This window comes from Gymnodraco acuticeps, unplaced genomic scaffold (genome assembly GCF_902827175.1).
Source record: "Gymnodraco acuticeps unplaced genomic scaffold, fGymAcu1.1, whole genome shotgun sequence".
Classification (NCBI taxonomy): domain Eukaryota; kingdom Metazoa; phylum Chordata; class Actinopteri; order Perciformes; family Bathydraconidae; genus Gymnodraco; species Gymnodraco acuticeps.
In genome coordinates this window covers 527300-553662 of record NW_022992290.1, presented here as the reverse complement: position 1 = coordinate 553662, position 26363 = coordinate 527300, and the positions used below count along the sequence as shown (strand labels likewise).

General features: G+C 43.1%; 1 protein-coding gene across 2 annotated transcripts; it reads left to right on the top strand.

The window, feature by feature from the left end:
* The first annotated feature begins 7607 nt into the window (after window positions 1-7607).
* mpz (myelin protein zero) lies at window positions 7608-25104 on the top strand. 2 transcript variants are annotated; one of them, XM_034207900.1, is made up of 6 exons: window positions 7608-7810; window positions 10178-10344; window positions 14249-14462; window positions 15082-15211; window positions 15690-15732; window positions 22702-25104. In XM_034207900.1, the coding sequence occupies exons 1-6, from the start codon at window positions 7765-7767 to the stop codon at window positions 22711-22713; spliced, it is 612 nt and encodes a 203-aa protein (XP_034063791.1). In that variant the 5' UTR covers window positions 7608-7764; the 3' UTR covers window positions 22714-25104. The 2 variants fall into 2 exon arrangements, with proteins under 2 accessions (XP_034063791.1, XP_034063790.1); XM_034207899.1 differs by having other exon boundaries at window positions 21217-25104.
* The last annotated feature ends 1259 nt before the right edge of the window (window positions 25105-26363 follow it).

Sequence of the window (26363 nt, the reverse complement as noted above, 5' to 3'; positions counted from 1 at the left end):
GCTACGTGTTAAGAAGCCACCGGGGGCTTTGCTGCGTGGAGCGTGCTTTATATAAAATGCCGCAGAACTGATCTGTGTTGTTGTGACAGATGAAAGGCAAGCTCCTCTGTGCTGAAATTGTCTCTGCTGTGTTCGTCTTTAAAGTTTGCTGAAGTGTCCCCTTAAGCAGGGTTATGGATTACCTCCAACTACAGAGAAAAAAAAGGCGGGCATCTATAAAAAAAAAAATGCCAGGTTTCACCTTTTCTCTCTCCTTTTGTCTCCCTCTCCGTCTCCTCCACCCCATTCTCCCACATAAGCTATCTGTCATTTTCACAATACCCCTTTCTCCACCCAGTGAACAATGTGTTTGTTCTCCTCCTCCTCCCCATCCCGCCATCCCTCTTCTATCCCTCCATCCATTTGTTTGGTGCTCTCTGTGACATCTCTGCCATGCCAGGCTCTGATAGAGGGAGGGACAGACCCGGCTATTGTCCCCAGCCAAAACCGTAGAATATCAATCGCGTTTTTCTTGAGCAGGAGGCCCCAGCGTTGGCCAGTAACCTTTCGGATTTGATGATGTCAGGCCCCCTCATTTTTGGGTCCTTTATGCGATTTCCCTCGTCCTCCAGGCTCCACTCTGAAAGGCTATTAGGCCTTCGACGAGAGAGATAGTGCACAATTGTGTTTGCTTTGTGACTCATCAGGCACTTCATCAGCTCACTTCAACGAGCACAAGTCGCGTGTAGCCGAGCCAACAAGTCCTCCAAGTTAAATGAGATGATATTGTTTGTAAATGACCTCCTGAGCCCTTCCCTCACACAGCCACATCTCTCCATTGTGAAACCGCTTTGTTAACCGACTCTGCTTTGGTTTGGTTAAGGTTTGATTAAGATAAGATTAAACTTTATTTAGTAACCCGAGGGAAATTGCCGTGAAGCAGCAGCAATACAAAGTGAGATGAGTATACAAATCTAAGATAACTGGTTTGCGTTTGAGTCTAAATTGAAGCACAGGGATGCAAAAGCAATGTTTCCATGGACAAGGTCTCTTAGCTTATGGCGCGTTTCCACTGCAGCGGGTAGCCCCGTTTAAGCGTCCTTAACCGTCCTCAAGCGGCCAGGCCAGTTTTTGGTGGCCTTTCCATATAGCCTAGCACCGGCTAGCGGGTACTTTTTCCCTCTTTTTCCGGCCCCATAAAATCGTGGTTCTATCAGGCCAGGGCCAGGGCTGAACTAGTGACGTCAACACTCTCGACTGCTGATTGGTCAGAGAGAATCGTCACAAGATCGCGCGCGAGTTCATCCCTAGCGTTGCATATATATTTAGAAGCAAGCTTGCAGCATTTTTATAAACAGCATTTTTATAAACAGCATTTTGTAAACGGATGAGCTACAAAAATGGCTACGTCTAATAAGAAAAGCACACCGTGGTCGACCGAGGAGGTGACGACGTTCCTACATCTCATTGGGGATGATCAAATCCAGCGGGAGCTCGACGGAACAACTCGAAATGTGAACAAAAACAAAGCCGATCGCCCCGCCTACACTGCGTTGCTACCCCAGGTCCTAAACTGTAATGGAAATGCGCCACGGCCTCGGACGGCCAGCGAGGCAGCCCGAGGCCAGAGCGAGGACGCTTAGGGACGCTTAAACGGGGCTACCCCGCTGCAGTGGAAATGCGCCATTAGTAACAAAGTACGGACACCAAAAGATCATGGGAGTGTTATTTGTATGGCATTTGTTTTGTAGGTATTTGCTCATAAACCAAAGGAAAGCACCAACTTGTTTGTCTTTGGAGGATTCTTATTGGGACGTGAATGTTTGTACAAAGTCTCATGGCAATGTATACAGTTGGACTCCTTTGTTTACCTACGTAACATAGTGACATCATTATGTAACACTGGCCTTCTATTGGCTAGCGCTCCAACACAATGTGATAAGGGGCGGAACATCTCTAAACGGTTGACCAATCACAACAGAGCTGGTCAGCTAACCAATCAAAGCAGACTGGGCTCTGGTTTCAGACAGAGGGTGAAAAGAGGTGCTGCAGCACAGAGAGTATGAGAAAAATAAAGAGCTTTTTGAACATTAAAGCGTGGAGACATGTCACAGTAGAGACACTAAATACTGATATACACCTGCACATCAGCAGGAGAGGACTCTTTAAAGTAGAGACACTACATACTGATATACACCTGAACATCAGCAGGAGAGGACTCTTTAAAGTAGAGACACTACATACTGATATACACCTGAACATCAGCAGGAGAGGACTCTTTAAAGTAGAGACACTACATACTGATATACACCTGAACATCAGCAGGAGAGGACTCTTTAAAGTAGAGACACTACATACTGATATACACCTGAACATCAGCAGGAGAGGACTCTTTAAAGTAGAGACACTACATACTGATATACACCTGAACATCAGCAGGAGAGGACTCTTTAAAGTAGAGACACTACATACTGATATACACCTGAACATCAGCAGGAGAGGACTCTTTAAAGTAGAGAAGCTACATACTGATATACACCTGAACACCAGCAGGAGAGGACTCTTTAAAGTAGAGACACTACATACTGATATACACCTGAACATCAGCAGGAGAGGACTCTTTAAAGTAGAGAAGCTACATACTGATATACACCTGAACATCAGCAGGAGAGGACTCTTTAAAGTAGAGACACTACATACTGATATACACCTGAACATCAGCAGGAGAGGACTCTTTAAAGTAGAGACACTACATACTGATATACACCTGAACATCAGCAGGAGAGGACTCTTTAAAGTAGAGACACTACATACTGATATACACCTGAACACCAGCAGGAGAGGACTCTTTAAAGTAGAGACACTACATACTGATGCACCTGAACATCAGCAGGAGAGGACTCTTTAAAGTGGAGACACTACATACTGATATACACCTGAACATCAGCAGGAGAGGACTCTTTAAAGTAGAGACACTACATACTGATATACACCTGAACATCAGCAGGAGAGGACTCTTTAAAGTAGAGACACTACATACTGATATACACCTGAACATCAGCAGGAGAGGACTCTTTAAAGTAGAGACACTACATCCTTATATACACCTGAACATCAGCAGGAGAGGACTCTTTAAAGTAGAGACACTACATCCTTATATACACCTGAACATCAGCGGGAGAGGACTCTTTAAAGTAGAGACACTACATACTGATATACACCTGAACATCAGCAGGAGAGGACTCTTTAAAGTAGAGACACTACATACTGATATACACCTGAACATCAGCAGGAGAGGACTCTTTAAAGTAGAGAAGCTACATACTGATATACACCTGAACACCAGCAGGAGAGGACTCTTTAAAGTAGAGAAGCTACATACTGATATACACCTGAACATCAGCAGGAGAGGACTCTTTAAAGTAGAGAAGCTACATACTGATATACACCTGAACATCAGCAGGAGAGGACTCTTTAAAGTAGAGACACTACATACTGATATACACCTGAACATCAGCAGGAGAGGACTCTTTAAAGTAGAGACACTACATACTGATATACACCTGAACATCAGCAGGAGAGGACTCTTTAAAGTAGAGACACTACATACTGATATACACCTGAACATCAGCAGGAGAGGACTCTTTAAAGTAGAGACACTACATACTGATATACACCTGAACATCAGCAGGAGAGGACTCTTTAAAGTAGAGACACTACATACTGATATACCACCTGAACATCAGCAGGAGAGGACTCTTTAAAGTAGAGACACTACATACTGATATACACCTGAACATCAGCAGGAGAGGACTCTTTAAAGTAGAGACACTACATACTGATATACACCTGAACATCAGCAGGAGAGGACTCTTTAAAGGTTTATCTGGTACTTTTAAAATAACAATTTCATATGTTCATCATGTGCTTTAACATGCTAGTTAAACTACCGATTCCCTTTATCCAAGTGTTTGTATTTCCTTGCACTATTTTTCACACACATATTCTTTTTACATCATGTTCACACTGAGTCAACATTTGCATTTTTGACAGACTTCAAGCTACTCTACAATCCCTCCATCTGCTCATAAGCAACTGCAGACTTATCTGGTTGGGGATCTGCACTAAATGCTTAAAAATAAGGTATACAAACCATTTCTAGTCATTTTTAGCTGCAGTATCCTCCTCGAGATCTTATTTTAGTCATCAGGCTTTGAACTGGTGTCCTATTATAGAACCACAGTGCTGTATTTATACTTAATCCTGCCTCCTAGCACTAACTTTTGACAGTTTTCTGGCCAATTGCTCGCCATGGCTCATTTGCCTTATTTGGTTATGGAAATGTTTCGCTTGATTATCCAACCCCTGCAGCAAAACTGTGAGCCGTTGGAGTCGTTTGCGAGAACACTTGATGATTGGTTTATGATGGCGAGGGTAGTTGTTGTTGCCCACTTGTCACTGCTTCACTTTGGCCCACACTGAGAGGCTTGTGCTTAAGGGGGTCCATCGGATCATTGTCCACGGTCATTAGTCTTTTGACCTTGGTGTGAACCAGCCTGTGGTGTGTATTTCTTCTGTGTCTCTTAGTTTTTCCCAGATTAAACCGGCGATAAACCCTCCAGTCCTATCTTAAAGACACTCTCCATTCACAGAAGCCCTGATAAAGACTCCCGCTGCACATCTGCCAGCCTGCCGTGTGATCACCGCTGCTCTGTGACAAACATACCCAACATTGCAGAAAAATTAGACATGCACAGAGTTGACAAGTGCCTAGCATCTACAGCTCGGGACTCTTTCCCAGACTGATTATCCCCGGTCTTTTCAATGTGCGCTTGGTATGTATGTTTTTCTCTCTCCTGCCATTGGAAATAATTCTACATCAAAGAAAATGACAATATCACAAGGGAAAATGCTCTGTACATTTCTACGGGTGTCTAATGACATGCCCTCACAAAATGCTACCGAGTCCACTGTTTCAACCCGCAAAAAAACAAGCCTGATGAGTTACATGGGCTGACAGTTAAGACGGTTTCATTCTCGCCGTGGCTGAAGCCGGGGGTAATTTGCGTATTCATTCAACTCTAATAACACCAATTGATATGAAGCCTTGTCCACCCCAATATCACTAAAGTGCAGCTGACGACTGATGAATAATTTAGCAACAATCTCTAAATGGCTCTATGGATCGTGTTTTCTCTGTCCGTTTCTTACAGCTAGCTCTCTCTCTTACCTCCTCTCTGTATAATTTAGCTGTAGATAAGCTCTCCCTCTCCTGCATTAGTGTGCTGCACGGCTGCCAGCCGAAGGAACGGGGCCTTCGCTCTATATGTGATACACTTTCTGCCTGCCAAGCTGAGCCATTGCCGCTGCCACCGTCACTCGGCGCTGACGAGTTTGGGCGGCTGCCACGCTCCGCACCTGCCAGGCTCATAAAGAATCCCCCTGTTTCTCCGGGGCCTGAAGGCAGGATCTGCCATAATTGTTAAGGATGTCGCGATTTAGACGTTCAAGCCAAAGCTTAGACAGTTGATGGCGCCAACAAGTTGGCAGATGGTCCATTTTGTTCAGCTGATCCGTCAGCAGGGGTATTTGGGGTGTTAAAATGAATGAGTGGTTGCAATATTTCACAAGTGGCAAGAATTTATGCCGCGGTCTCAAATGTAAGCAAAAGTCAATCTGTCGCTAAATGCTCTGCTGCCGTCTCGGCCAAGAGGAGGAGAGCAGAGGAAACCTGGATGAGAAGCCTCAACAAAATGACAAAGAAGAGGATGAAGTGGACAACCTTGTCAAGTGCCTCCTCTAGACTACAAAAACTGGAACAATTATTGCCAAGTATTTTTAGTCTAATATCTAGTCAGACATTTATTTACACTTGAGACCTAATAACTTAAGAAGTAACAATGAGACGAAGGGTCTTGTTTGTATTCATCTTAAGACACTTGAAAACATCTTATTTAAAAAAACGTATTTGTTTTTTTACACGTTTATTGGAAAATCACCAACTAACATTTAGTTAGCTTATTTAACACAACATTTCCTTATTCTGGTCAAATATAGTTCAAAAATAAGTTAATTTCAAGATCTGATTCATCTTAATATCCCATCTTATTTCAAGAAATCTTACCAAGCTAATTTTCCTAATACCTTGTTTTCATAATTGTTTTACTTTAATAACCTAAGAGGTAACAACGCAGTGACATAGGGTCTTGTTTTAATGCATCTTGAGTATCTTGTTAAGGCAAAGACTCTTTTTTCAAGTTTCTTTTTTACATGTTTATTCGAAAAAATCCGTCTAACATCAGAAAACAGAACACTTTTGAGCATTTGTGGCTTATTTTGTAACAAAAACATTTCCTTATTCTGGAAAAATATAGTGCAAAATAAGTCAATTACATCTGATTTATCTAAATATCCCATCTTATTTCAAGAAATGTTACCAAGCGAATTTTCACTTGTTCTATTCGCAGATTTTGTTACTTGTTACGAGTGAAAACACCTTATTTTCATCATCTTTTGACTTGTATTTGGAGCAGCTCTTCTTTCCCCTCATATTCATTTCCCAAGGGGGGCAGAAGGAGATATACATGATATACTTTAAACTTCATTTTGTGGTAAAAGTGGATCCAGCTTGTGTGCTTCCTGAAGCTGGAGGAGCACCGCAGACCATTCATTTGTGCATGCATCCACTAGTGCTACGCCAGCGGCTAAATTGATGCATATTTATGACATGTGACAAAATGATGGAATGAAGCCTTTTTAAAAAATGAAGATTTTTTTGCAGAAATTCCACTCGAGCGTGTCTGCTCTTTCTCAAATGTTTCTCCTCATGTCCTGCTTCTGTATCTGTCTCTGTCTCATGTCCGTGTGTCCTCATATCAACCCATCTATATATAGCAGGTCCCACTCAGTCGCTGTCTGTGTTACTGGAAACGAGGGCGCTCCATTTTTTGAATACGAAGCTTTGTCTTGGGCAGAAGCATTAAAACCAGGCAAGGGTGGAAGAAAGCGCCATTGACAGTTTGGTCAGTGCCCCCCCTCTCTCCATTGTCTCCAAGTGCTAGACGTCAGCAAACGACAGGAATCTGAAGAGAGGGAGGACAGGGAGCAAAAGAGTCGGGGCTTTGTTTCAGAGCCGCTGGAGTCAGACCCGGTGAAAGTGCAAGAAGAGGAGAGGTGAGGGGGGGGGGGGAGCACTGGTCTGACCTCGCTGCAGGATCCCCCCCTCCTCCTCCTCCCTCACTGTAAACACACATGTGATATTTACATATGAGCACTGATCACACACAGCTCTACAGATGGTCTTGATTTCCTGTCAGCGCCTCCATGCTAAGTGTTGATTAGCATTCCCTCTCACATCACACAGAGGGTGTAATCTAACACATTTCATTCATGATGGCGTGATGCTTCAGAGTTTTTTGCAAATTCGCCCCAAAGAGCCCATTGTTTACCTACCTAATTGACCAGCTACAGGTGCCTCTCGCCTTCCTTTTGTCTACCACTTGAAAAGATGATGTGTGTCTCGATGAGGGAGGTTCACAGGAGGGGTGGAAGTTAGGGGAGGGGGGGGGGGGGTGGAGAGGAGGAATGGGCCGGGCTGAGAGGTGTGGTTGGATATAAACCAGGGGACAGTGGGTTTCCTGTTGTTGTCCTGTTTTGAAGACCCGTGTCCTGGCGTCCTGACCCCTCCACTTTCTGTCTGTCTTTCTCCTCCTTCCACTCGCCTGCCCTCCTCTTCCTCGACAGACTTCTGTTCTGCAGCACCAGTCTCTCCTGAAGCCTGAAACCATGCTGACGTTTGTGGCGCTGGCGTCGGTTCTCCTCCTGGGAATAGGTAAAAGAAAGAAAATATTGAACTTGTTCCTACTTTATTTTTTGAGTCGAAGACACCAGAGAGTTACAGCTTTTGTAAAGGAAGATGGTGAAATGATCTTACATCTGATGTGGGGTTGAATGTGCGGTGTTTTCTTCTTCAGAGCTAACCTGAAAACTGATGATATATTTGAAAAAAATAAGGTCAAAAGGCTTACACTGAAAAAACTCAACTTTAATTGAATGTATTATGTCAACAGATTTCACATAACTGTATTAGGTTAGTTGAAAGCAATACTTTTAAGTTCAAAGAAAACCTATAATGTTCAACTTAATATTATTGCTTTCAACTAACCTATACAGTAATGTGAAACTTGTTGACCTAACACATTTAAATAAAGTCAACATTTAAGTTTTTTCAGTGCAGTAGGGATTCATTGATTGAACTATTCACACTGTTAAAACTCAAAGCGTATTGAACTAATATCTTTAACATTGATCTGTTTATTTGATAACAAAATAGGCATTCTCTGGTGTGTTATACTCGATGACCCAGCACTGTCCCTGTGTGCTCCTCTTATAATTGCAGGTGCCTCAAAAGCAATATTATGACTTTCAAATGGAGGCTTGAGTTCTTGAGGCTCTCTGCGCTCCCCGCCTGTCACATATTTGCAGTTTTTGTAAGATTTGTAATTGAAAATGTCAAGCGTGAGTTCATTGACTCGTTTTCTGCGCTGACCGCGTTCACTGTTGCATTAAACGCTGTGAACTTTACTCTCCGGGTGATTAAAGAAGAGGAAGCATGAAGCTCTGCTACACTTATGGGCATTAGTGAGAATACAGTGACTCACGGCTGTAAGTGAAACTGAACAACAGAAAGATGATGTTGTTGCGGCGGTTGCAGAGGTGGTTGCTTGAGATGCTGAATGCATTTTTGAGGGAAGTAAAATATTGATTCTGCAGCCAAAACCAAATGAACATCGATCATTAGATATTATTCGAGCATAAACAGTGCACATGATTAAGCCAACGCCATCCATATTAATGGGGAAATGATGTTCCCCTTTGACTTTGAGGGACTAGCACTAATATTCCAGTGTTAATCCACATATTTACTGAGTGCTTGTCTGAATCGATGGTGGAGCTGACACCTCTAAATGTGCAGTTTAACAGTGTGTGTGTGTGTGTGTGTGTGTGTGTGTGTGTGTGTGTGTGTGTGTGTGTGTGTGTGTGTGTGTGTGTGTGTGTGTGTGTGTGTGTGTGTGTGTGTGTGTGTGTGTGTGTGTGTGTGTGTGGTGTGTGTGTGTGTGTGTGTGTGTGTGTGTGTGTGTGTGTGTGTGTGTGTGTGTGTGTGTGTTGGTGCATAGCTAAGTATCTGATTTAAAAGATTTCAGAGAGAAAGGTCATGTGAGTTGTGCTTTGTATGCCTTGTGGTTAGGGTAGGAGTTGAAAAATGGTCAGAAATGTAGTGAATTACGGAGAAAACTAAGCATATTTTGATTAAAAGTATAATAGAACAAACATCAAAATCAGTCACATTGACCCGGAAAACAGTATGACTTTTATACAAAGTTGAACGGAGGGTATTCTTAGATTTCCAATTATATTTTTTTGTATTTCTTCTCCAAATACTAACCAAAAGATGTCACATAAACTGAAGACTGTTACTGAATTGCAATTATAAGATGAAGGCCTTCAAAGTTTGTACTCATTTAATGTTTTTTAATTTCCACTCATGTAGCCAATTCTGCATGAATGATTCATATATCTTCACAATTTGCTCTCAACTAAAAAAAAAAGTGTAGCAGGTTGAAATTCTGATCACATTCTACTGCAGATTGTAGACTATGTTTTAAATCAATACTTATGATAATATTAAACCCAAAACATGTTGCTCTCCCTGAATCTTTTGCCTCGTGGTGATGTTTGTGGATGAATCCCAGGGGCGGTTCTAGGGGGGGGGGAACAGGGGCCAGTGCCCCCGTCGCACTGATCCTCCAAAAAAACCAATATTACGATTTATTGGAACTAAATCAAATCAGAGACCCCGATGTACAGTGGAGATTAAACTGTTCATGACCTTATATAAAAGCAAATACTGTTTATGTTTTGTAATTAAATTGTCACTTAAAGTTACTAAAACAAATACTCTAAATGAAAAAAAACTACTGAAACAAAGGACTGTAACTTAAATGTACTAAAACTAATATCTTTACAAAAACAAAAACCAATTACTGTATTTTACGTTTATTTTACACAATTACTTGATACTGTCTTTGTCTTTTTAACCCGCTTTTATTGTCCCCTCTCATGAAATAACTAACCCCCCCCCCCAAGTATAATTGGTCTAGAACCGCCACTGATGAATCCTGATGTTATGTGTGTCCAGTGCCCGAGCAGACGGAGGCCATATCGATCTACACCGGCTGGGAGCGCCACGCCCTGCTGGGCTCCGACGTCCGCCTCTCCTGCTCCTTCTTCTCATGGCGCGGCACCTCCGATGACGTCACCTTCTCCTGGACGTACAGACCGGACGGATCCCGGGACAGCATCTCTGTGAGACACACACTCACACACACACACACAACCACTATAGACTGCTCATTGTTTCAAGTTTCAAGGCTTTATTGTCATTTCAAGGTACAAGGTTCAAGGCTTTCATTGTCATGTGTACATATAGCAGTGTAGTTATGACAATGACATTCTTAGGTCACAGGCTCCTCCAACAGTGCAACACAATAAAACAGATAATAGTGCAAGTAAATGAAATGAAATAGAATCTAATGGAAATAGTGCAGAATAGTTTATATACAAGTCATTGGAATATTGATATAAGTTGCAAACAGATGAATGTTATGGATGTTCTTTCAAAAGTTCAGGTGTTTAACAGTCTTATGGCCTGTGGGATGAACTGTCCCTTTGTCTGGTGGTTTTAGTCCGGATCTGTACATTAGCTACAGTGTAGATATGGCAATTAAAAACTTAGGTCACATGCTCCTCCAGTAGTGCAACACAAGATAATTGGTGCTTATCGACAGGTTAACAAACAGAGAAACAACCTTTAAAGTAATCAAAATTAGTCACACCCACTTTAAAGCTGCCTCTTATGAGATTGTCATGGGACAGATTTAAGGTGAGCTTCAAAGGGATTCATTTTTAGGCTCATTGTTCTGGTTTTACAGCTCAATCCACTCTAATGCACACATCTGCATTCAGTCGCCACAGGCCGCTGAGTTCTGCAGAAAAGCTCTGATAAACTCACTGAGAGGTAAAAGAAGTACTGTGTTTTAAGACATAGTAGTAAAACCACACGGTAAAAAATACTAGTATAAGTCCTGCCTTCAAACATGTAGTTAAAGTACACAAAACAAATACTTGGTAAAGTTAATTTGAATCTGTAATGTAACATAGGCTAAATATAGAAGGGTCAAAACTACAATGTGTCCTCTTAAAATGTAGTACCTCAAAAGTGTACCTAATTACAGTATTTAGTAAATATACTCAGTTACTGTCCTACACTGTTCACTTTAGACTTCCTTCTCAAAGCCAAACCGCACACTGACAAAGTTAGTGATGAGATGGCAGACAAAGTGGAGCATTTATTTGCTAAAGAGGCAGATTTTGAGAACATAGAAATTGCTATTAAGAGGAAATGAAAGAGAGTCCCTTCATCTTTCCTCATTTTCCTAAATGGTGTGATTCAAATTCAAAAAGCTGCAAATAAATATTCAAGACGAAAAAGCAAATACATCATGTGCTCCAGCAGAAATGTCGACTCTCCAACAATGGCCGAGTCTTCTGCCCAAAGACTTTTTTGTTTTCTCCATCTCTGCCTCTACCAGGCACGAAGAGGAACAGACATTAGTCAGAGGATGATGGGGGGGGGGGGCGATGTCACAGGGCATGGTTTCTGAGTGAAGTCCTCCAAACTATATATATATATTTGATTAATGTGCAATCACTTGAAAACTTGAATTAATATCAGGATGAATTGAAACACGGCTGATCCGAGTTTTGCTTCAGTATTGGTGGATTTCTGAGTATTTTAAAAGCACTCTCGCAGAGCAGGATACTTGCAAATCATCAAAAAGGAATCCTGCTTTAATCCGACAAATACAGGACCGAGTCTGCAATTCCATCACACACTCGAGTGATATTCAATGTGCCCTGACATGAGAGAAAGGGGACAACAGGCGCAGAAACTTTTTAATCCTCACCTTCCTCTCCCTGCCCTTATCGTCCTGCCATCTTTCTAATCTCTCTATCTCCCTCTGTCCACCTCCCTTAATCTCCTCCTCCCCAGCCTCGCCTCCTCTCCTCTCTCATTATCTCCTCCCCTCACCTCCTTCGCTTTCATCCGTCTCCCGCAGTGCCCTCACTTTGAAACTAGATGTCTCGTCTTCCTCCTGCTTATCTGCTGTCGCTCGTTTCTGCGGCTGCCCGGACAGATTTACAGTTTCATATGTCTATCTGTTTTTCTCGGAGCAGTTGTCATTTTTGAAATGTCGCATTTGATTTCTGACATGTTCGTATCATGTCAAGAGGCCGTGGATAATTCATAGAGGCTTTTTCCACAGGCCTCGAACCTTCAGACAGACGTGAACATTTTATTGATTCATTTACTAAAATGTCAGCTCATTTTGACCTTGACCTCAGAGTCTAGGGCATTGCTTACCCTCACTTACCCCAGCTGTACGCCTCCATTTAGACTCCCCCAAAATCAATTAGCTTTTAGTTGTCTGTTATCTACCAATTAAATGTGGCTTTTTACTGAAATGATATATTGGTGGGGCTTGGCATCGAACCCAGCTCCCATCTGGAGTTGTTGGTTTCACACTAAAACAACACTTTTGTAAATACCTTACTTTAAGAAATGCGCCATTACATGTTTCATAGAAAACCAAAAAAGGCAAACTTTTTACTTTTAGATCAATACTTTAGAATCATCAATCGATGAAATGGTTGTACTGTAAAAGCTTTTGCTCTCAGAGTCACAGATAATTATCTCGGAGTGTTTTAACTTCTTACAGTTCATTGCTTTTTTCCCAGCCTGCAAGGTGACTGCTTTGTTTCACTCTGCACTATTCTTTAGTGTTTCAGCCGCACTACCTGTCCGAGCGAAAGGCAGACCCCGTTAGAAACCTGCCGTTAGCTCCTAACAAGACAGATAGGATCTCTCAGCAGATCAGCAGAGCTCTAATCTAAATGTAAACTGAGGTTTTAAATATAATGATATTAGGAATATGATCAGATTTGATTTCAACCTTTGGTATTTGAACATGTCAATACTCGCAGTTCTTCTACACAACAACCAGTTTTATTATACTTTGTTGGGGTTTTCCCTTTCCTGTACTCATACAGGCAGTATGAGAAATATAAAGAGCTTTTTGAACTTTAAATCATGGAGACATGTCACAGGAGAGACAGAAAATACAAATATGAACCTGAAAATAAGCACAATTAACCTCTTGAACAGGGGTTCCCAACCTTTTTTCCCAAGAGCCCCCCCAAATGACTCCTGTTGGAAGTTGCGCCCCCCCCCCCCCACACACACACACACACACACACAAGGGGGGGGGGGGGGCGCAACAGCGGTATTTAAAGTTTAAAAGTCTCAAAAATGCTACAACTGTCACAAACTGGATGAATGTGAAGTATTTTGTTAAAGGAGGATGAAAGCGTAATTAAGGAGCACTATTGGAGTGACTTTGATGGTTATTGGACTCAGGATTAATTCATTTGGATTCCCGCTGTATGAAGAAATTAAAGGACGGGAAACAATGGAAGTGGAAACAATTCACAAAGGGATTAAACTGTTTAAAACACATGTTCAAAGTAAGCCGGATTTTGCCGATGTGTTTATGTGGATTCAAAAGTCGTAAATAATCTACAAAATGGAGGAGACCGATCTGATCGGAGCAACTGTGACAAATAATCCAACTGAAACCGGCATGGACAATAACTATGTTTTAAAAATGCGCTTATCCAGACAAGCCTGGTTTGGACACTTTATGGGCAGAAGAAACATTTATATTAAAGAAAGAATTATACATTTCTGTCTTTTTATGCCTTTAATACTAACTTGAATTTTTATTAAAATTAATTAGTCAATTATTTTTTATATTTTACTGTAATGTAGAGACAAGGCTTTTAGTGACAATCATGTATTGCCTTACAATTATATGTTAAAAAAAAGAGTCTAAATATGATATTTGGCCTCAAATCATCTGAGGCCTGGCGCCCCCTGCGATCTTTGGCGAATTTTAATTATTGTATTCTAACTGTTTTTGTGTCATTGTGTTTTGGTATTTTCCCATGTATCTTGTCCTTTTACTATATTATCATTCATGTTTGTTAATTTGTGAAGCCCTCTGAGACAAATGTGATGTGTGATATTGGGCTATATAAATACATTTGAATTGGATCATTTACAGTACACCATCCTCTATGTCCTCTCCAGATCTTCCACTACACCAGTGGGCAGGCCTATGTGGACAACAAGGGCCCCTTCAGGGACCGCGTGGAGTTCGTGGGCAACCCGGGCAAACGCGACGGCTCCATCCTGATCAAGAACCTGGACTACAACGACAACGGCACCTTCACCTGCGACGCCAAGAACCCCCCCGACATCGTGGGCCGTCCCTCCAGCGTGCGGCTGCTGGTGTTTGAGACCGGTGAGACAAAAGGAAATTCCCCAGGATGTAAAGTCTAAAGTCAACAGTGTCACATCTGCAGCCCTCCTCCGAGCCCATATGGCTGGTGACATGTCTTCATCGAAAGCCTACTGTTCTCAGTTGTTGTTATAATCGATCCAAACTCTGGATTTTAATCTCAATTTAGGCAGAGCATCAGACTCAAAGTGATGACCGTGCTCAGATCCCTTCCTCCGTTAGGATTCCTCGCCCCTCCCCTCCCCTCAAATGAAATCAATTACAATGTTCTTTATTTGAGATTGCTATCACTGCCTCTCTCTCACTTCTTTCACCCTTTTCCATCTCTCCCCCCCATACTTCCTGTACCCCTGCTCTCACCTCTATTCAACCTTATCTCCTTCTCTGCCTCTTCATCTTCCATTCAACCTTTATTCTACCTTTGCTCTCCTTGTCTTTTTCTACTTCCATCTCTCCTTTCTTGCTTTGTTTCTTCCTCTCCTGTCCATTTGTGACATATTTTCCTCTCCTGCTCTTGTTTACCGTTTCTCCGATCTTTCTTCTGAGCCCTTCTTCTGTCACTATCCATCCCTTGTATCCTCATATGCTCTGCTCTCTCTTCAAACCTCCCTTCTACCGACAGTTCCAATCCAGGCTGGAGTGATCACGGGCGCCATCATCGGGGTGGTGCTGGGCCTGCTGGTGCTCATCGTGGTCATCTACTACCTGATGAGGTTCCTGGTGGCGCGTCGTGTCTTCAGCCTCAGCGTCAGGTCAGTGTCAGCGGGGGGTTTCTGCTGCCAGGGGCTGGAAGAGAGGCCGGAGCCCATCCCTGGCACCGACACCTGCGTGGCCAAGCGGGCGTAGCTGCCAGGCCACCAAATAGATTTCATTAGGCGTGTGAGCTTTCGGATTTGGAGTCAGCGAGCTGGAAAGAGACGGATAATTATCTCCCATCTAGATGTAATCTAAAAAAACAGTACTGCAAAGTAAGATGATTAAAAGTGGTGAGGCAGAGGCTTCTGAGTGGATTATCCACCAGATCATGAAAATGATGGATCCGTCATCCGGTTTTTTACCTGTCCAATCTCCTGATATCTTTAAGCCTTCCCCACCTGGGGGGCTGTGTTAGAGACAGTAGATTAAGTTGCTGCTCTCTTCATGATGGCTGCCAGGCAGTGCTGCCCTGCGACCACTGGAGGGAGAGATAGATTCGACATCCTGACATTGTCTCTCTTTTGTCCCCTCCAGCAAACATGGCAAGAAAAAGAGAGAAGGAACACCGGCGAGACAGGCAAGTTCCCTTCTGTCCTCCCTAAAACCATCCCCTCTTCCTCCTCCTCCTCCTCTTCCTCTGTCTCCTCTCCTGACACGCTCCATCACACAAACACACCCAGTCAAACAACAACAAATGCAACAGCCCGCTTGCTGTCACATGCAGGCGCTAAATAGTCAAATTATGTCCTTTTTGGAGAGATTACAATGGCGTTCAGTTAGGCTCAGGAACCGTGTTGTCACAAGGAATATTCATCCTTTCTGTTGCAGCGGCGCCACATAAAAGCACACATCCAAACATGACAGTGCATAACGGCACAGCTTCGTAATCACATTCCCCCCGATGCAAGCTCCAACATGTCCTCACACTTAGCCGGCTCCTCCTCAAAGCAACACATCAACAAACAAATGTCATTCAAACTCTGCCCGCGAACACTAATAACAGTGTTCAAGCTGTGTGCCATGTCGGCGTTGGAGGTGCTTTAAAGCCTCATACTGTCCTTCCTCTTCCTCTTCCTCTCTGGTGGCCCTCACCCCTCCTTCAGCTCCCTCAGAGGGGCCGAGCAGCCAGTAAACATCCAGAGGGCAACCTGCTACTGTGAAATGGCCGAGCGTTTCTGTTGCTGCATTGAATAGGATTGTGATTTGCTTGAGCTGCTGATTTCTCTCACTGGGAGTCAAATGAAAATCTCTAGGCCTGTTATGGTCTGGGTTGTTATCAGTGGTTTTACGCTGCTGCGCGTCAAGGATTTGGGTTTGTTTTTCCCCCTCCTCCTCCTCCTATTCCTCATGGGAGTGTGATAGCCTCAAGTGGTGGATTAACCAGACATTTTGGTGGCTTGTATTCCTTTGTAAATACAAGGCACCGGGGCAAGTTGTGTTTGATTACTCTGTGGTAATGCGGGGTGCGGGGGTGTATTGTAATCGACTGCACGCCTTTGCCTGCTGATAATGAAAGAAAGGGAAGTCATAAGATTTCATTTCAAGGCATGTTGTATATGTTGATGCGAAGGTCTTTCACTTGTAACAGAGTATTTCTACACTCTGGTACTTCTACTTTTACTTAAGATCTGCGTACTTCTTCCACCTCTGGAAATGAGTGTTGTCTGAGGCGTTGGATCAAAGGTGTTTCTGTGACGGCGTGTGATTTAGCCGCAGGTATAAGCTAATGTAAAGACGGCTGTTGAGTGTGCGCCATCTTGCCCCTGTGGCTCAACCCTGAAGGGTGACACCAGCGAGAGGCCCATCCTTCCTCCTATCACAACACTCCTTCTCATCTTCCCCCCCCCCCCTTCTTTATTTTTTTCGTGTCGTATGATTGTCAGGTTACTCTCGAGTTGCAGTCAGTTGCTCTCAAGTGCCTCCGGCGGGTGACAGTGCATATATGAATAAATAACTTGCCGCCAAAAGGACGCTGGAATATTTGACAATGTTGTCATTTACAGTTACTCCTCCTGCAAGTCGTGGTTTTGGAAGAAAAATATCTGAGCTCAGACTTGCTTGTTTTTTATTTTTTATGATTTTCCTTTAGTTGATTCCTCCCTTGTAGCTACGCCGCACACACAGGGCTCGTGGGAGTTTTACACCGCGCTCATAAGTGGTTGTTTGATCAAATAGCCCTTATTAGGAAGCTCTGCTGACACAACGCAATTCTGTATCGGCCTCGGCGTGTTCGTTACTCGCTCTTTGCTGGGCTTGCGCTACAAATCTCCAAAAGGGAGAGTGAGGGAGGGAGACAGAGAGACAAAGGAACCCTGTGGTGTGTGCTACTCCCCATTAGGTGGAGTTGTGGGAGAGGAGTTTACCCTGCAGCCACACACATAGGAACACACACACACACACACACACACACACACACACACACACACACTGTACTGGAATGATAATTGAGTGCACTCTGTATCGATCTGCGCACACACACACACACACACACACACACACACACACACACACACAAACACACACAACCCTCCCATTCTTCTTTCCATCCCCCAATTGCCTCCCCCTTTCCCTTCACTCTCTCATTCACATTCCTTTCATCCTGTCCCCAGTCTCCCTCCCTCCCTCCCTCTCTCTCTTCAGTCGCATCATCCTCCTCTCCCCTTCCTGACCATGAGAAACATCTATCTGTCTGTATTTCCCCCCCTTTCTACTTCCTCTCTCTCTCTCTCTCTCCGTCAGTCCTCCCCTCCTCTCCCCCCCCCCTCCAGTTTCTCCCCCGTCCCTCCTCAGGTGTTCTGGGCTCTGATCAGCTTCGGTTCTGGACAGAAAAATCACTATCTCTCACTCTTCATCTACCTCTCAATCTGCCTTCCCCACTGTCTCTCTTTAGTATGCAGCCGGGGACGCAGCCACTTACCTCCCCTCTGCCTCCCCACTGTACCCACATTTCCTTTTGAAGTGTGTGTGCAGCGCTGTGACAAGGGGGGGGGGGGGCTCTGTATCCTTCCTAAGCAGTGTGTTCACCCCGTCATTAGCGTGGGAGCTCTGCAATACAGCAACAAAAAAAAAAACCTGAGCCCACCGTGGGATGCATAATGGTAAACAGTACGATGATGTATGAGAGAGTGTAAGTATGATCGAAGGTAACGACACCGTAGCTGCAGCGCTCGCCTCGATTGGCGTCTTATCAGAGTGCTTTGGCACAGAGAATAATTAAAGATAATACATGTTCTAATGCAATCAGTGGGGGATTATTAGTGGGAGCTTCAGGAGCTAGAAGCAGCCTAGTGCATTTCTTTTCTCCACCGTTGAGTAACCTGACGTGCATGAGAGGATGTGTTTCCGTCAGGTGGAAGAAGTACTAAGTTAAGTTAAAGTACCAGAGCGTAGGAATACTCTGTTACAAGCACAAGTCCTGCATCCAAATGTTACTCAAGTAAACGTACAAAAGTATTAGCATCAAAATATACTTAACAAAGTAAAAATTGGCCAATTTCTGAATAATATGATGTGTTTTATAATTATTGATGCATTAAAGTACTATCAAAGCTGGTAAAGGTGCAGCTAATGACTTAAGTACTTCTGTAAGATATCAAATCAATGTAGTGTAAAAGTACACAATTTACCTCTGAATTGGAGTGGAGCAGAAGTACAAGTACCTCCTAATTGTACTTAAGTACAGTACTTGAGTAAATGTACTTTACATGAATGGTTTCAGTCTCCAAAAGTCATCCAGCATGCTGACTGTAACTCTTCACCACAGCCCTACAGCCTTCTACAACCTGTAGAAGAGTATTACAAGTGCACAGACGTTGGCATTAAGTGAGCATTATTGTGATACTTTAATGCAGCTATTGTAAAGTTAAGTGTTATCTTGACCTTATCTCAGATCCGTCCACTTCCTCCTGATGGATCTGTTGTGAAATGAAGCTCTACTTCCTTCCTACTCTAACTTTCATAGATTTCTTCTTAGAGATGTTTTAGACATTGAACAGACAATGTGCAGAATGGGTGGGAGTGAATGGGTTAATCATACCAGTGTAACAGTAGATGAATGGAGGTTGAATGTGAGACTTAAAAATATATCAAATAGCCAGTAAAGCAGGTCCATTCAAGGCTACAGCAATAGTGTACCTTTATTTGGCTGTTAACTTTAATTATTCGTTTAACATCCCAGATGTATGGGTTGTAAGCAAATATTTCACTTTGACAGGAAGTTCCCCACTCTAAATGTGATGGGGTTTTAATGCCTTGAAGTGCAGTTTTATTATTTTATGTAGAAAGTGTCTCAAATGTATAATATTTCAGGGACCCAGTATAAGTGGATGGCTTGATTTGCAGGACAGAAAGTGTTAACAATGGGTGTCCCAGTTAAAAACACCAGTTTATTGTCAACAAAATAAGATGCAGAATCATCAAGAAGGACCTAAAGTCTTAATTATCTCTTTAGACAATGTATGTACAAAAACACTCGAGTGAAAGAGATAATAGAATAATCATTAGTATGACATACATCTGAGGTTAAAAAACATACTTTAAAGCAAGAGCAGCTTTATTCAGATATGAAAAAGGAGAGATTTGAATAATGCAGATGAGGTTATAGATAGTAGTGTTAAATCAGTAAACAGCCTTTTGATGACTATATTGTGTTGCAAGTCAAAACTACACACGGAATTATAGTCATTTGAATAATACTTTTACATACCTAAAATGAAGCTTTAATGACTGAAAACTCACCTTTATTACCCACTGAAATAAGAATAACACTAAGGGAAAATAAGAGGAAAATGTATCAACAATTAGTCGAATTTAAAGTTATCGTATAACAGCACAAGTAGTAAAATCTGGAGCTGCACAATTAATGGAAGTGTTACTAATCTGGTATGCACTAGTGCAATATTCAAATTGCAGAAAGCGCAATATTTAGCTAAAATATGGAAATAAACGTATCTGAATGGTGGTGGAGCTGCAGAAAAGTCCCAGCCTACAAATATCTTTCTACATAATTAATAAAAAATCCTTGTTTGGAACAGATTGTCCTAAAATTATAATGTAATTTAATGTTTTTAAAATAATAATGTCCCCTTCATTTGCTAAATTAATGCCACAATTACAATATCAGTCAAAAATAATAGCAATTAGCAATTTTTTCCAAATCATGCAGCCCCATAAGGACCCAATCTAGGTGTGTGTGTGTGTGTTGTGTGTGTGTGTGTGGTGTGTGTGTGTGTGTGTGTGTGTGTGTGTGTGTGTGTGTGTGTGTGTGTGTGTGTGTGTGTGTGTGTGTGTGTGTGTGTGTGTGTGTTTGATCGATGGTCACTCAGTTGTCACAGGTGTTTTGGAGCCTGCCTGCCACTGTGTCCCATCCTAACGCATGGTTACCTGTTTTGTCACCCCCTTACAGCTCTGGACACCACCCCCCCCTCACTTGCTACCCCCTCCCCTAAAAAGGACTGTCTCTCTACCTCCTCACCCCTCTCCCTCTCTCTCTGTGTATCTGACTCTCCTCTCTTTCACCTAAATGGGTTTTTTCTCTCCTCTTCACACAGCTCCACCTGTTAACTCCATGTCTCATCCTCTCCACTTTAACTCACCCACCTCCCACCTCCCCAGGGTGACAAGGCGTCAACATGTGGGACAAAGAGTATGTCTGTGCGGGACAATGGGACATTTTACTGGGATGCTAAAAGGTCGTTTAGATTTCGATAATGTCCAACTACTACATTATAAATATTAATAACAACACCTTATAGAAACCATGCAAGTAAGTGACCTATATTTGGTTTGAATGGATTACATTTCCAACAGTTAACAATTTACGGACAATGACATATTGCACTAATCCCTTGGACGACATTTAAACTACAATCAAATGCAAGACATTTCTCAATCTGTGGGAGGTGGGACAAATGATACAAAATGCTGTGCAGTCCCTCACCCAGAGAGACACCTGGTCACCCCCTCCTCTCACTGTCTCTCTGTTACCCTCACGCTCCTTTCCTCCTGAAGTGACTCTCCTCCCCTGTTCTCCCCCCGACCCCCTCTCCCTCGTCCCCCACAGGGCCCCGTGCCTACCGCCGACCCCACCAAGGTGAAGGCGGCCTCCTCGGAAAAGAAGAAGCAGGAGTCACGCAAGGATAAGAAATAGGATACGGGGAGGGGCTGGGGCCGACTGCTGCTCCAGCCCGTTTACCTGTCGCTGGCGAGGCCCAAGCCCAAGCATCAGCAGCAGAGAACCATCGCCAGAAAGACAGAGGGTGTGGGGGGAGGAGGGGGAGGGGAGGAGGGCCGGGTGCTGATGACCATTGATCTGGAGCTGACCCGAAAAAATGGGGAGGAGAAGTCAGCCGGTGAGGCGGGGGGAGGGAGGTCCGCACCGCCTGGCTTCCTCTCCCGCCTCGCCAGCCAGCTCACCTTCAAAAAGTAAAAACCAATAGATGAGAGCAACACTTTTCCCTCTAGGCCCCGCCCCTCTTTTGGGTGAAAACAGTTTTAGCCAATTACACTTAAAAACATTAATAGTAGGCCTACTGCGCCTTTTTTCTTCTTCCCGTAGCCCAGTTACGATGGTCAGCAAACAATTAAAAAATCTCATTAGAGATCGATGACCAACGTCGATTTATGATTTAATTTAAATCAATACTGGATCGATGTCCGGTCAGTCTGTCTGTGGACGAGTGGCAGGCAGCAGGCTAACACTCAAACACTATAGATCAGGCACAACTAAGACGGTACAATACAGACACGATACGGAATAAATTGGAATATATTATAGACCGTTATTGTCATTTCTGAATTAGATCGTTTCTTTCAGGAAGTAAAGAAACCGTAACTCTGGGTGCAGGATACGACACATCAGCTTTTGGGCATGATGAAATTATTGTTTACTGCTTGGTGGCGATTCCTTGTTTTTAACCGGAAAAGTGGCGGGCCCTTCATTTTCGAGTTGCTCTCATCTATAGGGACGCAAGGGGGGAGGGGGCCGTCGAGGATAAGAGAGTGGGAAGAAACCACAATCCTACTTCACAACCTGAATACACGAGTCAAATCATATCTGCTCTTGTCACAGGCTAATGACTTTATGGTTTGAGATCTGAGATGTGGTGATAATCTCTTCTACCACTCGGCACCCCCAGTTTCTTTTGTCAGGTCATAAGATATGCCAATTGAAGCGAGACCCTACGACGGCCGGGTTTGATAACAAAATCTAAAAAAGCTGCTCCCCGGGTTTTGCCTTTCTGGTTCCTTCATTGTGATCCTATCCGCCGGAAAAAAAGCTTTCTCCTAGTGCGTTCGATACGCATCACGAATCCAGAGCTGCGGGGACAAGCCAATTTGCTTTTTTCCAGAGGCGACCTGTCAAACTAACTTTCTCCCCTCTACGCTGATCTCCATTCTTTTCCCTCTCCAATCGCATCTCTTCCTCTTTCACTGTGAATGTTCTTGTTAATTCAAATTATAGAATTGATTTATATGCTAACTGCTCCATCCTGTTTCTCTTTCACTTCCCTTCCCTCTTTTTCTTCCTCTTTTCTCTCTCCTGTAGATAAAGGTCTGACTTCTCCATGACTGCCTTCACTCCTCTAGTCTGCGCCCTCCTTTTCTGCCCAGCCTGATGCAACCCCCATTATTTCCCATTATCTCTTCTCTTTCAAGACAGCACTGGCTATAAGAATAGTCCCACTACATCAGTGGCAACAGTGTCAAATAATGTTTTACAACGGCTGATTAAAGAGCCTGAATGCACTCATTGGGCGAACTGTAAAAGTGTTTAAGGCCTAACAACACACATAACTTCCTTAAGAGGAGCCCGAAAGACATCGCTCTGTGTTTAAGGCCCCCTGAATCTCCCCCCTTAATGTTTACGACTCAATCACACACCAATGCGAGTGCACTCTGCACTTCAGATGGAGAAAAAGAGAGACGGAGTGGAGTGTGATAGCGGGAGAGAGAAATATGATTCCTGCTCTCAGCCGGGTCGTAGATAGAGGTTCAAGCCCCGGAGCTCGGGTGATTCAATCCTCTCACATTCGAGCTAATGGAGGTTGTCACCGTGTCACCCGCCCTGGCTAAAGGGGGCTATTTCTGGACCTATAAGAGCGTAAGGGCTTACTGTAACAGCTGCACATTTTTCAGCCAGCAGGGGAGGGGGGTAGAGAAAAGAAAGAAGTGTTGTTTGTGTCCGTTTTGACTCGACGGGCGGCGACTGACAACCTGAAATGACGTCACGACCCCGAGGGCTGGCGGTTGTCTCACGAGTCTGACGAAAAGGCTTACCAGGAAGAGGTGCAGCTTCTACGCTTTCAGAGTTATTTTCGGTCCACTTAATCCTCTCGCACATTTCTCCTCACCAACCCAGGGCTAATTATCTTAGCACTAGCTGGTAACAAGATATCTCTCTCTTCATCTCGCTCCCGGCCTCCTCTGCTGTCTTCCTTCCTTTTGTTATTCTCTCTTCATCTCCACTCCCATCTTTGGGATTCATCTCCTCCCTCCAATCCCCTTGTTTCATTCTCTCTGTCCTTACGTCTTTGGCTTCCTTTATCTCTTCCGCTTCCTGTCGCCTTTAGTGACTCTGCACCGCATTCTTCCCCGCGCAGAAAAAAGGCCTATACACAATCCACTCCTCTCTTTAAGCCTCTCCTTATCAGACTGCCAGGCCTACAGCTCAATGCTCTGCTCCTCTTCCTTCTCTCTTCTGTCCTTCCTCTTCTCTTTATTAAACTCGATGACGGACATCTCTCTCCCCTCCCTCCGGCTTACCAAATGATGGACGAACGCCCTCTCACTTGCCCTTCAAAACGCCACCTCCCCCCGAGGCATGTCCCCTGCCAGTCCGCCTTCTTCCTCTTTCTTCACTGTGTTGTTTCTGCTGGTTCGAATGCCAAAACACTCCTCCTATGACCCTTACCGGCAAAGGACAGAAACACACGGGCAGAAATCGCCCTTTAGTTCTCTCTGAGGAACTTATAATCTAGCTAGCTCTCCTTCGGTCGCAAATAGGACGCGTTTTATGTATATGTGTGTCTAGTTAAGAGTTTTAAAAGTGAGATTTGATATAAGCAAAACAAGTATGTCACCCTAAGTAAAGCAAATGTAGACATTGTTTCCATGTGTACAAGAAACCACATGGAGAACATGTTTATCGAGGCAGGGAAGAAATGTAATTGTATTCAATAGAATATGTTGCTATATTTCTGACCTTGTGTGTTATGGAAGGTGCTGTGTGGCTGTCTCTCTGGTGTATGTTTTATTTTGAGGCGAGAGAGAAGATGAGGGGTGGATAATGGTTTATGTTCGCCTCAGATTCAGCAAGATGTGGCTGGGGAGGAAGGTGCTTGCTGTGGGAGAAAGCATGAGAGGAAGAGACTTATCAGACGTGTTAAGGCAAGCCAAAAATCCATATGTATCACCACGGATCGTCTTCTCTTACCCCAGAGCTTTCTTTTAAAGGTGCTCCTTCCCCAACCCTGAGCCAAAGATGGATTGCGATCTGATGCTTGATACGCAGGGTGGATAGTGAAGACTTGAATGTTCCTTTAAAATTCATAACGGCAAAAAGGTGCTAAAATCCACATATTTATAACTGGAGATCTGTTTCACTAGTCGCTGTTTAACTGTCCAGTCACATGGGTTAGTCAGAATGTTTTTCATTAAAGCCACACAGACACCTGACATAAGACAAGCCGCATTAAAATGCCTTTTAAAAAATGTTTTATATGTATTATGAACTGCATTAGTCTTATTGCACAATAACCTTCCTTTATTTAAAAAGACTGGAGCTTCTTATGTTTTTTACATTTGTTTTAATGCTTGTGATAACTCCATACCACTAACAACTTTTGATGACTGTCTGTATAATACAGTATGTTGTAAAGAGAACGTAAATACAGATTAAAGCCCGAGCGCAGCTGTTATCAACAGAAGACAAAGTAAACCCAGCTGAAAATGTCTGCCGTCTTCTTTCTTTCAGCTCCAAGTCCCATGCATTGTGTAAATCTGTCACGAATGTCTCTGCCAAGACACCATTTCATGAACGTTTCAAAAGAAGAAAGTCTTCCCAAAATTAGATATCCACCTTTTGAAATATTTAAATACTCTGATGGATGGCTTGAAAGCAAAACTCATTACAGAATAGCACCGGCCTTATTAGCTATCCAAAGACATTTGCATACACAATAAGAACATTTTAGACGAGGGAGTACTGAAAGCTGAACATTGACCACCACGTGTTTTTCTTTATAATTGAAAGGGAATTTAGTTTTGATATTAAACATTAAAGTTTTATCACGAGGAGACACATGGTCTCACCTCACCATGCCCTTTGTTATCCAACTACCAAAAAGTAATGACGATGAACGGAAAATAAATGCTCGGTGACCATTCACAACCTTTTCGCATTTTACGGGGTTACGAAATGAGGTATAATTTTTAGAGAGGCTTAATTTTTTCTGACTTAACTGGCAGGCTGGGTTCAGTGAGAATACATAACCTTTTCAGAAATGCTCTGCTTTAAATTCAGACAGATACATGACTCACGGTGCAACCAGTATTTATTTAATGACCACTGAACTGCTCAGAGAGGATGGCGTGTCACTTTCGATGCTATCCTTTGGAGCCACCAGTTACCATGTGTATAATTGATGTAATTACAGCACCTTCACAAGAAAGATTGACACTTTAGGAGGTGTACATATTTGCTTTGTTGTTGAGAGCAGATGAAAATATTAACACTACTCACGTCTCGGCGTTAAGTAAGGAACAGAGACTATTAGCAAAGCATTAAGACTGTAGTTAAGGAAAAATAGGTCACCTGGTTTATTTAAAATATAAAAGATATGCATAGCAGCACACCTAAAACTCAGTAGTTAACAAACTGTATCTTGTTTGTTTATTTTGTACACAGACAAAGGAACAAATTATAATTTGAAGCTTTAGTGCGAGTTATGTAAGGCTGAGTGTGCATATGTTTCTTTCCTGAGTGCAAGAATCTTTTTCAATTGTTCTTAATGAGGAATAAATGTAAATGGCCGCCAAGAGAAAAAGCACTGCACCTGAGTCTTTTATCAAAGTGCTCCCAGTTTGTTTTGCGGTCACTCCAAACGCTTGTAGATCATTTTCAAAAAGCTCTTGGTTGTCACTGACTCTTCTATTTCAGATATACTTTGATTGGAGAAAAAAGAATGTCAAACAAATGGATAGTAGCCC

Excerpts from the sequence above, each read along its gene's own strand:
- mpz (XM_034207899.1), top strand. The coding sequence starts at position 7,765 with ATGCTGACGTTTGTGGCGCTGGCGTCGGTTCTCCTCCTGGGAATAG. Across the intron at positions 10,345-14,248 it reads GATCCCGGGACAGCATCTCT|ATCTTCCACTACACCAGTGG; the intron begins GTGAGACACACA and ends TGTCCTCTCCAG. Across the intron at positions 15,733-21,216 it reads AAGGAACACCGGCGAGACAG|GGCCCCGTGCCTACCGCCGA; the intron begins GCAAGTTCCCTT and ends CGTCCCCCACAG.